Source organism: Amblyomma americanum, chromosome 11 (assembly GCF_052857255.1).
Source record: "Amblyomma americanum isolate KBUSLIRL-KWMA chromosome 11, ASM5285725v1, whole genome shotgun sequence".
NCBI classification, from domain to species: Eukaryota; Metazoa; Arthropoda; class Arachnida; order Ixodida; family Ixodidae; genus Amblyomma; species Amblyomma americanum.
The window spans coordinates 19,911,335-19,926,903 of NC_135507.1; the positions used below are offsets into that span (position 1 = coordinate 19,911,335).

At 47.8% G+C, this 15,569-nt stretch overlaps 1 protein-coding gene across 22 annotated transcripts in view; it reads right to left on the reverse strand.

Moving 5' to 3' along the window:
* The window catches only part of LOC144109961 (F-BAR domain only protein 2), a 72,531-nt gene that overhangs the window by 7,229 nt on the left and 49,733 nt on the right, over positions 1-15,569 (reverse strand). For 17 of the 22 annotated variants that reach the window (XM_077642764.1, XM_077642766.1, XM_077642765.1 and 14 more), the window contains 5 exons: positions 13,979-14,052; positions 12,621-12,790; positions 11,588-11,739; positions 7,395-7,762; positions 3,693-3,909 (listed from right to left, as the gene is read on the reverse strand). In XM_077642764.1, coding sequence (XP_077498890.1) covers positions 3,693-3,909; positions 7,395-7,762; positions 11,588-11,739; positions 12,621-12,790; positions 13,979-14,052 — 981 coding nt within the window. Of the gene's footprint in view, positions 1-3,692; positions 3,910-6,231; positions 6,352-7,394; positions 7,763-11,587; positions 11,740-12,620; positions 12,791-13,978; positions 14,053-15,569 lie in introns of all 22 variants that reach the window. The other 5 variants (XM_077642763.1, XM_077642761.1, XM_077642750.1 and 2 more) reach the window with 1 other exon arrangement.

Sequence of the window (15,569 nt, forward strand, 5' to 3'; positions counted from 1 at the left end):
AAGAAACGGAAGTGGCACGGAGGGGGGTATTGTGGCACAGGTCTCGGCAATCAGCTGCTTTGGGGGAAAACGACTATAACTGGTCCGGTGATTGAACTGCCCACTGACGCCATCAGGTAGGGGACGCATGGTAAGGTACATCACCCTAATCGGTTGCGAGCCACTGTGAGCAGCAATTTTTAAAAACTAATATAAATTATAGGGTCCATGCAGAGCTTTCAAATTTCAATTGAATACCCACAAAGAGCCCCTCTACAGATTTGTTGCACTAGAATAAGCCCATTGAAATCATTTCTGGGTCCCTTTAAAATAAGGCTTTAAAAAGCAGCTGTGCAAATTATTCGGAGATTTCGCGAACACGCTCTAAAAAACTCTACAAAGGTCATAATGCACAATATATACTGTATACTGCCACTCTATACTGTATACTGATCCCCCCAGCTCGCACCCTGCATTGACCAAAAGAAAAAAAAAAGCTGACTTCAATAGACGCCGCATACCCCAACTCCACCCTGCCCCATGTTATGCAGTTCTCATGGGATAGCGTGACGGTGCGTGCGCAGTTCAAAGCAATAGGTTTATGGTTAATGGGGGTTTAACTTCCCAAAGCGACTCAGGCTATGAGCGACGTTGCAGCGAGGGCACCGGAAAAATGTGCGATGATACAATCACAAAGCCAGCAGTCAGAGGCAAATGGAGACAAAAGGCAATAAAACGGTGTCCTCACATGTCGCCCAGCTGACTAGCGGCAAGCCATGTCGCCCAGCTGACTAGCGGAAAACCAAATGACAAATGGTCCCCAATTTTGAATTTTAGCCGCACACGGAGGTGCATGTGCGCCGATCTTTCCAAGCCTGCCTCGCGTGCAACCATGTGCACGGTGGTGGTCTAGCACAGCAGGGAGCCTAATACAATAGAATCTCGGTGATACAACTCTCATGGTGTCACGAAAAAATTCGTATGATTCGAAATTTTGCATCATCCGAATGAACAAATTTCGTGTGCAGAAGTATGAAAAATTCATTCACGCAGATCTGTTTACGGCTGACAAGATTTATTCGCTGCTGTGCGGTCACAGCTTTCTACTCGCGGTGCCTACCGCACGGTTAGCGATCGAGACTTTGGCGATGTGCAGGCAATGCCCCGTAGCTCAGTGCGTCGGTGCGTACCGCATGATTAGCGATCGCAACTTTGGCGATGTGCGGGCAGCGCTTAGTGCTCGGGGGTGCGGTCGTGGCTCGTGCGTTCGTACTATCCATAGAGGCGAGGAAGAGAGCTCGGAACATCCAAAATTCCGCACATCGTACACAATGCACTATAGCTGGGGAATTTCGCGAATTCGTATCATCGCGAAATTCGTATAAACAGGGATTGTGTCACCGAGATTCTACTGTATATGTGAGTAAGTTTTTTTTTATAAACCTAAGTAATGAATTACGGATGTGCAAATTACATGAGTGAATACAGTATCATGGTTCATTTCTGTCTTATGTCAATTACTGTCATCTAGTCCAGGGGACTGCCTTGAAAACTAACCTCAGTAAACTACAGTTGCTCCAATAAAATGGCTACAATGAATATTGCTGGAGCACCTAACGCAGCCCATACAGGGAAGCTTTTTTTTATTATTCTAAAGAAGTATCAGTGTTCATGTTTACTTTTAATATCGATCACTTTTTTATTATTCTAAAGAAGTATCAGTGTTCATGTTTACTTTTAATATCGTCACACTGGAGCTTGAATACATTGAACCCAGATATATCGAATCATTGCTTATATCGAAAAGTCAGAACATTCCCTTGAAAATCTCATGCAAAAGTATAGCACACTTGTCCACGTATATCGAGCTTGCGTTCAGTGGAATAATCAATATATATTGAACTGTGCACCATGGCCCTTAAGTGCCGCTTCTTCTAACGGTACTCTTTGAAGCCTTTTCACGCGTGGAGACTGATCGGTTGCGCAGCCTTGGGCAGCTGCTGGCAGTGCTGGCGCTGTGAAACCACTTGACTAGGTGAATGTGAGGTGTTTTTAAGGGCAGCCTTCGGTCTCTTCCACACCACACCACATCACTGTCATGCAGTGAAGTTAACCTAACTAAGCCCTTGCGGAGGCCCTCGCCTGGCATACTTCACAGCCAAAGGTGTTGCTGAAACTGTCTCTTCCTTGGTTTTAATGAAATTATTGTATTTATAGTTTACCAGTCACACGATCAAACATCTTATGATAGCCAGTGGCTAGTTCCAAAGCTTCCTCCACTGCAGATTCGATGTAAAGCAGGTCAGGCGTAGAAATGCCTAGCGAGCGAGTTTATATCACTGAATAAAAATCTTCATCTTCACCTGCTGCCCCCCCTTTTTTTCTTCTTAAGCTTTGCATCCACTCAGCTGTGTTACGACTAGGTCCATGCATTTTCCACCACTGCCTATATTCTTCACATAATACTCTCACCCATTGTGTTATCTTTGTGTAAACACCAGCTTGTCTCAAAGCTTTAGCAACTCTTATCATGCAAATGAGTGCCCTGTGCATGAAGATGTGCATGGGCACCAGGCACTTTCAAGCTACTCTCTTATACCCCTGTCACACGGGCATTTCAAAGGCCTTCGAACCGATAGTCTAGCGACTCAAAGGAGATCGAGCGCTGCTACATGGGCAGTTTCAATGGCCATCGAGTCAATAATCTATCGAGTCAACGGAGCAGCGTAGAACTCCATCGAGATTTCGAGGGCCTGCGAGCGCTACCCAAGGTTGCTAGCGTTGCTTCTAGCGGCGCCAAGCGCACTTTCGTACACGATACATTCACGGTACAAAAGCATGAACAAAGATTATTCGCCTAAACTTTAATGCAAGCAGTCTGTACACTAATAAAATTGTATCAGCCTCGTTTTAAGCGCATTAATTTTGCGTTGCGGTCTTTGCGTTGCTTGCGTACATAGCGTTGACAACATGGCGGCACCCTGCCCGCCCGCTTCACAGTGATAACAGCTTCGTCGCTAATCCCTGAAAGCAACATCATGTTCTAAACTGTTGTAAATTCGCCTTCGATTTGCCCATTCTTACCCTCGCATAAAGTTTCAAGACACAAATAGCTTTTGTTTTCAGATATCAAGGCGATTTACCAGGCGTTAAGCCTGACGAAGCAGCGCTCCGACGCAGTAGGACTGGCTTGGTTTTGGCTCTTCTTGTATTAGAGTGGCTACAGCAGTGCCTGCATCTGTCCGTCGCGTACGTGCAATTAAAAGGGTTTTAAACAACATGCGCGTATGCGTGTATTTAAGCATTTAGTACACATTGATGAATATTTTTGTTATTTTTGCAAAATCCGAAGTAGCGATTGTGGCGCCACACAAGCTTGGCGTGAGACACAAGAACCATTTCAATGGCCATTGAGATTTGCCGTGTGGCAGCGACACAACTCCTTTGAGTTCGATGGCGATTGAAATTCTCGAAGGCCCTCGACTCGATGGGCACTGAAACTGGCCATGTGACAGGGGTATTACATCTTTTTCGCCTGGGGCCCTTTCATTCATAACGGCCACTGTGATCGGACAACCACCACAAGATCTTAAGGAGGGGATGGTCGGCTCTAGCAGATGATGTTGTAAAACAACAGGGGAAAAAAAAACGGCTGGGGAGGGGGCATATGTGGATGTACTTTTTCATCAAGTGGGGAATAAGAAGCAGCAGACCTTGAGGTCAGTGTTGTCCTCCTGCGTCTTCCAGAAGGCCACTAGGTGCAGGGGTGCTGACCGAGCACCGGGACCCGCCCGAACGTGGTACTTAAGGATGTCAATGTTGAAGTAGGAAGCCGATGGAGTCTGTTCGTGCTGCCGCCGCAGCAGGCCCGTCAGCACTGACATGTTGAACTCGTAAACACACCTGTCACTGGTCGATTGGCTCGCATCCCTGCATGTGGAGGCGCCAAACAGTTCCGACTTCAATCTTCACGAAATGCAGCTGTATTTCAGTCAGTCTGAATCATCCAACATTCACAGCTTATCCTCCAAGGCCACCAGCTCAATTAAAGGGCGACTTTGCAGAGCCAGGTATGGGCGGACTTTTGTGAGGATTAATATGACAGTTCACGCTGTAAATATACACAATTTCATCCCTCAAGTCTTTTGACATGCTGTTTCTTAGCCCTTCATGTATCACAAGTGCCTCCATTCATCATCATTCATCACCATCATCATCACCACCACCAGCCTGACTATGGCCACTGCAGGGCAAAGGCCTCTCCCATGTCTCTCCAATTAACCCTGTCCTTTGACAGCTATGCCCACCTTATGCCCGCAAGCTTCTTAATCTCATCCGCCCACCTAACTTTCTGCCACCCCCGTCTACGCTTGCCTTCTCTTGGAATCCACTTCATTACCCTTAACGACCAGCAGTTATCTTGCCTCCACATTACATGCCCTGCCCAAGCCCATTTCTTCCTGTTGATTTCGACTAGGATGTCATTAACCTGTGTTTGTTTACTCACCCACTCTGCCCGCTTCCGGCCTTAATGTTACACCTATCATTTTCCTTTCCACACCTCGCTGCGTTATCCCTAATTTGAGCTGAACCCTCTTCGTTAGCCTCCCGTTAGATGCAGCTGTTGTATACTTTTCTCTTGAGGGATATTGATAAACCGGAAGGCCGAAAAAAAAAAAGAAAAAATATTGGGAAGCCGAAACGTCAAGAACGAACCTTCTTTTCCACTGGTCGGCGTCTCTTAATTTTCAAATTGGTAAACTACCATTCATGATCTAAGAGAACCTGCCATATGCGCTCCACCCCATTCTTATTCTTCTAGTTATTTCCCTCTCATGATCCAGATCAGCGGCCACTACCTGCCCTAAGTAGACGTATTCCCTTACCACTTCCAGTACCTTGCTATCAATTGTGAACTGTTGTTCCCTGGCTAGGCTGTTGAATATTGCTTTGGTTTTTTGCATGTTAATTTTCAGACCCACTGTTCTCTGCTCTGCCTGTCTAACTCATTCATCATGCTTTGCAGCTCATCACTTGAGTGACTCAACAAGGCAATGTCATCAGCGAATCGCAATTATTTAGGTATTCTCCATTAACTCTTATCCCTTTCACAATTCAGGCCTCTGATTACCTCCTGTAAACAGGCGGTGAATAGCACTGGCGAGATCGTGTCTCCCTGCCTGACACCCTTGCTTACTGGAACTTTATTGCCGACTTTATGGAGGACCATGGTAGCTGTGCAGTCGCTATAGATATCTTCCGGTATTTTCACATAAGGCTCTTTTACACCTTGATTCCGCAATTCCTGCATGACTGCTGAAGTTTCCGCTGAGTCAAATGCTTTCTCGTAATCAAGGAATGTCTGCATTATGTAACAACAATTCTGAAGCGTGTCACAATCCCAGTGGCAGCGATGCCACTCGCACTTCGCTTCATTACTGATGTCCACCCAGAATTGCTAGAAAGCCAAATGTCTCGAGGAATTCTTCATTCTTCTCAGCCGTGACATACAATTACTGTGATGCTTCATCAATTTCCCAAGTGAAACAAACCTTGGCAGGAGCGGCAGCTGCATGCACCATAAGGGCAGCAGTTTTCCAGCAGAAAACTGCACAGTGGCTACAAACAGGCACAGCAGACTCTCATTATTCAAATTCAAGGCACCGCTGATTTGTTTGAATTAAGAGAAGTGCACCTTCATATAACTCAAGTCTGGTTATCTGACGCATGGATATCTGTGCATACAAATAGCATTTTGAGCCCATTCCGCTATGCAATGCATTTACAAGCACTGGTTTGACATACAATATGAGTGAAAGGCATTGGCTTGTCCACAGTTAAACCTGGATGTAAGGAACCTCCATATAGAGGATTCCTCGATATTGCAAAGTCTCTCAATTCCCCCATGCCGCCTCCATTGAAGTGCGTGTATTTGAGACCTCCAAGTAATGAAGGTGTCGCGACGGTTGACCTTGACATATAACGAACTGGATATGGGATCTACATGTTAGCTAGTGCTGAATTACTCAAAATTTGGCAGAACCATGTGAGAATTTCTTGATGATAAAGCAAAAACTGAGATGAGAGGAACGCCGATCACAACGAGTGGCTGCAGTTGACACAATGCGCCATGCTCCAGCGCCATCGGCACATCTCCGGCGCTTTTTTGGAACGTTATAACACGTGGCATTACACCAGTTCATGCTCAAAAGCAGCGAAAAATACTAGGGCATAGCAAAAAAGAAACGACACCAGCAGTGCGCAGCCATCGCTGCCACGCGGTTGCCCGTGTGCTTCGGTGCTGATCGCTCCCGGGTGTCGGGAGCGGGCACGGCGGAGAGGACTGGCGACACAAGATGAGGAGTCCATCTCCTGTGCAACAGTGAGGGGAAGACCAAGAGAGGGAACATGCGGGTAGAAGCACATGCCTTTGCGGTCGGCGGTGTACGGCGACAGTGCGCATTCACTAAGCCAGCTGCGGCGCACCAACCTTCCCTGCCCACTGCACTCACAGCGGTGTTGCACGAGCCGTGGCAGAGGAGGCGGCAGCTGCTGCCACAGTCGCGTTATCAGTGCGATTGCGAAAAGTTTCTCTGCATTTATGACACTGAGTAATGCTGTTTTGAGTAAGCAATTTCAAATTGATTTCACCCATGTTTATTTCTTACTTTGGTTTCCGTTCTGCAGTGTGCTTTCGGCTCTTCTCCAAAACTGCATGTAACGAAAACCTGGATGCAACGAAAAATCTTGGATTTTTTCAATTTCGTTATAACCAGTTGTAACTGTATTCAACGAGTAGTTTCCAACAAGATGTGAAGTTGAAAAAAGTTATCAAGAATGCTCTGGTTTCTGAACAGGGCAAGAACTACGTTTATTTAAACTTTAAGGGAGTGAAAGAAAAAAAGTGTCCAAATTATTCGAAATTCTAACCACCAAATGGCGTCAAAAAACACTGCCAAATTCACCTTGCATCATAGTAAATTTAATAGGTGAAAAAACGGGCAATGGTTGCTGGCTTCCAAGTGCAAACTGCGCAGCAGCAACTATTTTTTTCTGGCCCGCAAATGCTTTATTGTGTGTGCCCTGTCAAAAGTGTCAAAGCAGAACTGCTCCTTACGTCGAACGCTCCCCCACTGCGTTTCTTCTCCTAATTAGAGACGCCTCGGTACGTATTGCAGCCTTTCTTCTAATGATTAAAGCCTCCTTGGTAGGGTGCATGTTTTGCCCGCCGGACCAGAAGCACGCAGCGCTGATGACGTAGGCCAGAAGAGGTCTATTAGGTAACCGAAAGTGTGGATTATCTGAATGCGAATTAGCGCGAGGCTACTGTATGTCCAATCAGGACACTGATTAGGTGGTCAAGCAAGGCTTTGGAGCCGGAACCCACCCCGATAAAGACAGCCCCTGCAACTCACAGCGTGACGAGGTTCTTGTTGGGCAGGACGTTGTCAAAGCGGGCCGTGTTGACCCTGAAGGCCAGGGTGGCTGGCGACGGATTATTGGTGAGCACATGCACGATGCCCGCCGGGAAGGAGACCTTCATGTCACCGAGCAGCTTCACCTGGCAGAGGGTCTCGTCGGCGCCCCGAAAGCGGGCATGCACCACCTCCTGGAAAGCCACGGCCAGAGGGATGGAGTCGCAAAGGCCAATGGTCAATGGAGATGGGCCTCGGGATGAGCCCAGCGGCATGGGTGTCGTCTTGAAGTCGCTGCTGAGGCTCCCCACGCTCTCCGTCCGGCTCATGAGCAGCGGTGAGGCCCGGCCCCGCATATTGGTGGTGGCCTGCTTCCCCCCCACAAACCATTGGCACAGGCCACTCAGCTGGGCACCTTTTGGTTTCATAATGACATACGAACTCAATACTCCACACAAGCCAAGGACTCGCATCCATTACATGGGCTAATGCTACAAGTATTGCAAACTCACTATTCCAGTTCATTTAATGCATGAAGTTTGTAATACAAATTAATATGAACTAAACAGTCTGATTCAGGTAGAGTACCGTATTTATTCGAATCTAGGCCGATAGTTTTTTCAAAAAAACGAGATGTAATGCTTCCGACGTTAACATGGAATCGAGGTGTCCGGGCATTGACACTGAGAGTAGCGTGTTGGCGAACGACCAAGACCCTTGTGAAGTTGACGAAGCATCTGTGCCGGACGATTTTTCTAAGCTGGATGTTCCTTCAAAGCCAGGACAGTGAGTTTACTGCAATTTGTGACAAAGGAGGGTTGCTCTACCCGTCTCGTGTGCTTTTTTTGATGGTGAGGAGGCTGGAAAACCTTTTCACAACTTTTTTTAGTCAGGAAAAGCTGTGCAGTAACAGCATAGTAGATGTTATGGTGCTGGGAAAATCTCAGATTTCATGTGGTGTAGGGTGCAGCCAGCACTCAGAAGCGCTCACAGTCAGCATTCTCAAGTTTTATGCTTTGACAAGGCTGCATTTTTATGTTAAATCAATCAATGAGTCGCGAGAAGCTCGCAGGAAAAAGAAGCTTCATGCTAAGATGGGCAAGTGCTCATAGTCGCGCAAACAAGAAAACACTGCATTCCTTTGAGAAATTCAAGAATATGTCTCACTCTGTGCATACATAGTTGGAGCGCTGCAATAAAGGAGTGCTTTGTTTTATAAAAATTATTTTATCTTGTCTTGCATTCATCAGCGTTTATACATCGGCGGCAATTGACCCTTCGTTTTGATAAAAAAAATGCATGCATCAAAACAACAATTAAAACAGGGGCATGAAATCTAAAGTTCGACGAAAACTCGTCCGGTCAGGTAGAAGATTCATGTAAAAAGGAAAGGAACGCCGACCAAAGGTTGTTAGAAAAAAAGACATTTCGGCTTCCCTACGGAAGCCTTGATCAGAGTTATCAAGGCTTCCATAGGGAAGCCAGAGCGTCTTCTTTTTTAACAACAACCTTTGGTCGGCGTTCCTTTCCTTTTTACAAAACAGAGGCATGCATACCACACTTAAAATTATCGCATTCACATATAGTACGCTGTACACACAACGGTCTCTAAGTGAAGCGTTTTTTTTAATTCCAATTTCTTGTTGCCCCGCCCCTCTACTAAAACACTTCCGATGGCTCAAGCTGGAGTACACTCGGCCACGTTTGCCGACATCTTCGAGTTGGCCGCTGGATAACCCCGATGATCGATAGAATGTTTGCTCCTCTCCCTGTACTCAGCCTTTCCTATGGGCGGCGATAATACTAGTATGCACTAACGTTGAAATATGGGAGCCGTACCTGCAAAAGAGCACGATCAGCGTTGCGAAGCATTAACGGGGCCGCTCGTCCGCACCACCGCGCTATCGGCTGTTGGCTACTACTACATCTAATTTTCTTGATTCGCCGACAATATCTGTGTACAGCTTCACCTATTTGTAGGACCTGTTTTAAAAGACAGAGCCTTGCTTATTTCTCCGACGATTCTATGCACAGCGCGCATCCACGGTGCGGCGCGCCGCATTTCATACAGCCCATGCTCTGGTGGCGCCATCTGGTATCGTCGACACAATTCGCCTCACCGCTGGCCGCTCCCTGAACCCACTACCCATATTCTAGAGCACTGTAGCGGTGGCGTGAGCACATTCGCAGCAGTGAAGTTTTCGTGCGTAGTTTTTATCACCAACACCATGGCACCAAACAGGTGGTGCCATTATAGTGCCGCCTTCAAGCGGAAAGTTATAGTCGCTGCAGAGCAGTCATCAAATCGTCAAGCCGGGCGGGACTTCGGCATGGATGAGAAGAATGTTCGCCGTTGGAGGGGGCAGCGTAACGAAATTTTTGCTTGCGCGGCAACGAGAACGGCTTTCACGGGCCCCAAGAAAGGCCGTCATCCAGAAGTGGAGGTAGCTCTGGCCGAGTTTGTGGAGACGCAGAGGTCAGCGGCACTTCCAGTGACCACGGAAGTGCTGCAAGCCAAAGCAAGAGAGCTGGCGAGAGAGCGAGGCGTCCCTCGGGAACTGTTCAAAGCCAGCCGGGGCTGGTTGCAGAAGTTCATGAAGCGCTTTGGCTTCAGCCTCCGACGTCGCACGTCCATTTGTCAAAAGCTGCTGGGCGACTTCGAAGAGAAGCTGATCTCATTTCAGCGATTCGTAATAAGGAAGAGGATGGAGCACGGCTACGCCGTAGGACAAATGGGAAACGCTGACCAGACGCCGGTATGGTTTGACATGCCAGTGGCGTGCACCGTGAACGAAAAAGGTGCCAAGGAAGTGAAAGTGCGCTCGGCCGGATACGAAAAGCAGCGCATGACTGTAATGCTGGCCTGCACGGCGGATGGCCACAAGCTGCCGGCGTATATAATTTTTAAGAGGAAGACTCTACCAGCTCGGGAAGTGTTTCCAAGAAATGTGATCGTCCGCGCCAACGAAAATGGATGGATGGCGAGCGATATGGTTGAGCAGTGGATCAGAATGGTTTGGCAGCGGCGTCCAGGGGCCCTCTTGGCCAAACGTTCCCTCCTCGTCCTGGACTCTTACCGTGGACACCTCACTGACGGCGTAAAAGCTGCGCTTTCTGAAGCCGGTACCGACGTCGCCATCATACCCGGCGGCATGACAGGCCAGCTGCAGCCTCTTGATGTGTGCCTCAATAAGCCTTTCAAGGATCGGCTGCGCAAGTACTACGTGGACTGGCTTAGTGAAGAGCGGCGCGAGCTTACACCAACAGGCCGAATAAAGCGCGCCTCACTGGGAGTTGTAGCCACTTGGATAGCTGCAGCCTGGGATGACATCCCAGAAAGCTTGGTTGCACGCTCATTCCGCAAGTGCTGCATCTCTAATGCACTTGATGGCAGTGAAGATAGTGCACTGTTCGAGGAGGCCAGCGATAAAGAAGTCAGTGATGATGATGACGAATGAGCGGGGGCTGATCCCGGGCTGGCGTTGCATATGTCTCCTCGCCCAACGCCGCCTCTCCTCCTCCTCTTCTCTCAAAGCTCCTTTGGCAGCTTTTTTTTTTCAACGGTCCCTCTCGGGGCCATCAATCACGCTTCGGCAGAGCATGCAGGCACGATGCTTCCCGCTGTGTCTCACTCGAGTTCCTCTCTCTACACCAAGTCGCCTATGCGCAGACACATGGTGCAGCCGTTTCGTGCCACGCACTTTCACGTGCGCGGCGACGTAAGAACAGTCGTGTCGCGTCATAAAAATAATTGTGATAATGAGGTATAAACAGTGTTGTTTTTTCGGCCGGCCTACAATCGAGGTAAGTTTTTTTTTTTTTCTGTGGCCTTCAACTTTCGGGTCTCGGCTTAGAATCGTGGCCGGCCTAGATTCGAGTAAATACGGTATTAAGTTTGTAATACATGCTTATTCAAACTATAAATACCCCAATTATACAAACTAAGACCAATTTGCAGGATTATGATCACAATACAAACTAAATACTTCAATTCATTCAAAGTATTGAAATACAAACAAAATACAAACTATGTAATAGTACAAGCTATACATTCCAATTCATTGGTAAGTCTGTGGTACAAACTAAATACTCTGCTTTGTTTTGTGCAGAATCCCCTCCTCCCAACTCCTTTTGTACACTACTTTTGAGGTCCACCCAACAGGTGAACAAAGGACTGAGTGAAGACAGCCCACCTCAGAGCGTCGAGATGGCGGCCTGGGCAGAGCGGGTCCACCCGTGAAGGCACTTGTGGGAGTCCCACCCCGGCTGCTGGTGGCACCTCTGCTAGCCTCTGAGCTGGAGGAGTCACCTGGTGCTGCCTTGTCATTGAACAGGTCACTGAGCGCTATGGAGAAGTGGCCTGTTAGCAGCAGTGCTTAAACCACTAACGTACTCCTCATATGACACTGGCCGTGTGAATGGGACACGAGCCGCTTTACAACTGCATAATGAATGGCCAGTAAAGGAAGAAATCTTATGCAACAAATTGCCAACAATACGTTTATGAGTGCCATAAGTCGCACAGGGCCAGGTGACTTAGCATGAGATGCTATGAGTGACGCTCTCTGCCGGCTGAATGTATTGACCTGTAAGTGCTTAACGGCTGCTCAGTCCCCTTTAACACGTTCACTGTGGCAGCGATTTTCAGGATACTGATCCTTGGATTTTCTTGGGTGTGGTGTGACCCGCCAGCGAGCCTCCGGCAAAGTCAACTTGTTGAAATTGGCAATAGATGGCCATAGCAACCTGGCATATGTGTTTTTTTGCAGGCTCTTCGAAAAAATCTGAGATGTCCCATGGTTCCATAGTGCCATTCGGTATTTGTGCTGAACAGCAGGAATACATGACATCACCAACTGGTGACCCATGACGCAGTGAACGCATTAAGTACCCTGTGATCATAGGATGATGCTCATGATATGATGCCAGAGAAGAAATCCAAGCACTAAGAATTTGAAGACATGCGCAAACTCGCTGGAATAGCTCAGTGGCATTGGCATACAGCTGCCAAGCACATGGTCAACAGTTTCGTTGCCGACTGCCGAGTTGCTTTTGAGTGTAAAAGAAATGTGAGCCCAGATTTAGGAGAATGGTAAAAAACCAGGCACTGCTGAAATCAGGCCTTACACAACCCTAATGCACCTATGTCATGTAAAAATCGGCGAATTTGTAAAAAGACAACACCTCTGAGCCATTACAGCAGCAGAGAGGTTTCACAGTGCTCACCAGCATAGCGGTCCCAAGAGGGCACGTTGGTAGGGGGAGGAGGTTGTGCTGTTGGCTCCCCCTGCCCCAGGGGGCTCTGGAGTCGTGCCGTGGGCGTCGACACACCGCCATCGAGTGGGAACAAACCCAGCATGTCAGCCTCTGTGCCACTGCCAATGCCTCCGCTGTCCCTGCAAGTCCGCACAAAGGTGAGGCAAGACAAGCTGACGATACTTGCTACTTGACCAATGTACTGTTAAATTCAACAGAGACAACAAGAACCACGAGCGGACAGCATGGGGTGAAGTCAAGCAACCCATTCACAGATGGGCTACCTATCTGCAGATGACTGATCATGCAACTGGGCAATAAACCTAAATCAATACAAAAGCACAGCTGCAATCCAAATTTTTATTTTTATGTACAGCTGTAAGACGTAAGGCTGACTTGGCAGCTGAGAACTGAGCAAATGAGCATTCCGACAAAACTCATCTTAACAACTAGCCCACAAACTACACTGCCCAGCTTCTTCAGGGGTGCCACCCCCAGACTGAAAATTTCAGAGAGGCAAATGGGACATAGAATAGCTCACTAAAAGAGAAAAACAAAGGTATTATCATGCGCTTTTTACCTTGCCTTCCCATTCCTCGAAATTTTAGATACAAAATATATATACTGGTGTCCAAACGGTCTCTACTTTCCGTCCCCTGGTCCATCCCCTCCAAACTCTAGCACAGCACAACAACAGTCGAAGTGGCCTGGGAAAGTGGCATATGCATTCAACACAGTTTGACACTAATCACTGGAATGCAGCTAGCAACTTGAAGCACACTGACAGCAAGTTTTTTTTTTTTATATAGTACAGCTCTTAAGGTCCATTCATGGGTTGAGCAGCGTCGGCTTTGAAACCGTCAGAGCGAACAAGGAGCACAGCCGGGGATGTAAGTGCAGCAACAGCAAAGAGAATGTGAGGAGGAAAGCAAAGGAGGAGGGTACGATGGGATCACAAGGAGAAAAGCGGAGGAGGAGGGTACGGCAAGAGCATAAGGAAAAAAGCAGAGGAGGAAATACCAGTGGGCAAAAGTGGTGTCACACTGCTGTTCGCAGCGCCTGCTGTGAAAAGAGCCCCCCAAGCAAGGGCTCAGCAGTGGCGGAGCAAAATTGTAGGTTACTCCTGTGTCGCTGCCGATTGGCACTGCAAGTTCCATCTCCAATTGTCTATGGTCTGAATACATCAGCACCTGCACTCAAATTTCGCATTACTGAGCATCGCAATCATCGGCCATTTTTTTTCCCTCAATTTTGACGGCACTCCTCCCACACTGGTAATATAACTATAGGCCCGAAAGGAAGAAAAAATGCAGCAGGTGTCAGCTCACTTTGAACTTTGATTTGCAGGCCTCTTCGGTGCTTCGTCCGGTGTCGACGTAGCACTATTGTACGCTCTCCGTGCCTGCAGAGTGAAAGAGCAGACAGTTGCCAGCCAATGAACGGACAAACTCTAAATCAAAGCAAAAGCACCTCGACCAAAGCACAGCAAGTGGAGGGGATCTGGCTTAAGGCATGCAACTATAATTTGCATGCACAGTCTTAAAAATTTAGCACCACCAAACACAACTGCGGAAAAGGTATGCTGAGTTTCTCTAGTTGAGCTCCAGGTGAACTTTGGTAAGTTCTAGCTTTAGAAGATACATAGCAAGGGTGTAGTCCTTTTTTAAACCCTTTGTAAGACAGCAGGACTCATGTTGTCCCACTAGCTTCAAGTGCCACTAACGAACAGCAATGTAACTGGGTATCATATTTTTGCATGCTGAATACTAATACTGAACAATCATAATACAGTCTCCGACCGACTTTTCGGACTCGAAGGGACCTGAAAAATGGTTCGAATAATTAAAACAGCCCGAAAGATCCGTGAATTACAAAAAAATCACTTTATTGAGATGAAATCGCCTTAAAAATGTCACTGATTTTACCTTGCGCAAAATTTCTCTTGCTGGCGACGATTTGCGCCTGTATTTGCGCCAAAGTTGTGCTTTCACTGTACACGCTAGAGAGCAAGGTCACCGCATTTAGTTGGAATACTTCCTACACTTCTTTGATGGACCCGGCGGGGCCATGTTGTGCACCACACCGCTTGTTAAACACACGCAAAGGTACTTTTCTTTCAAAGCGGCAGAACCTCCGGACGCAATCATAAAACGGCGAACGGATGCAACTTCGTGAAGACTGAGCGCCACTCGGTCGACGTGGTCAGAGAAACCCAAGTGACGAAACAGCGAATGGCAATGTATGAGACTCGCCGCGGTGGATCAGTGGTTAGTGCGTTCGGCTACAAATCCAGAGTACCCGGGTTGGAACCTGACTGCGGTGGCCGCGTTTCGATGGAGGCGAAATGCAAAGGCGCCCGTGTGCTGTGCGATGTCAGTGCAGGTTAAAGATCCCCAGGTGGTCGAAATTATTCCGGAGCCCTCCATTACGACACCTCTTTCTTCTCTCAGTTCCTCCTTTATCCCTTCCCGCCGGGATGTGAGATAGCTCCTGCACAATTTCCTTCCCCAACGACCAATTTTCAACGTCTGGGACAAGCGATAACTGCCCGCGACAACGTCGGCGACAAAAGCAAGTTGACGGCGATGACAATCCGGCTGCCACCTCGAAGTGTCACAGATCGCAGGGACCTCTACTGGCAACAATGAGGTACCGAAAGTGTGTCAAGCCAAGCCAACTGCAGCGTAAATCCACCTCAATCCAAGATGGCGCCGTTCGCGCCAGCGTAAAGCTCATAAGATGGCCGATTTTGGCCCGCAGGCAACTGAAATTAGTCTGAAAAATCGAAATTTCGGACTTTTGAAGTACGAAATATCCATCGCGAATATGTAGGTATGCGCTTCTATGGGGTGACTGACGGTGAATCATCGAGGTCCGAAATATCCTACCAGTCCAAATTACCCGTCTGCTACTGTAATA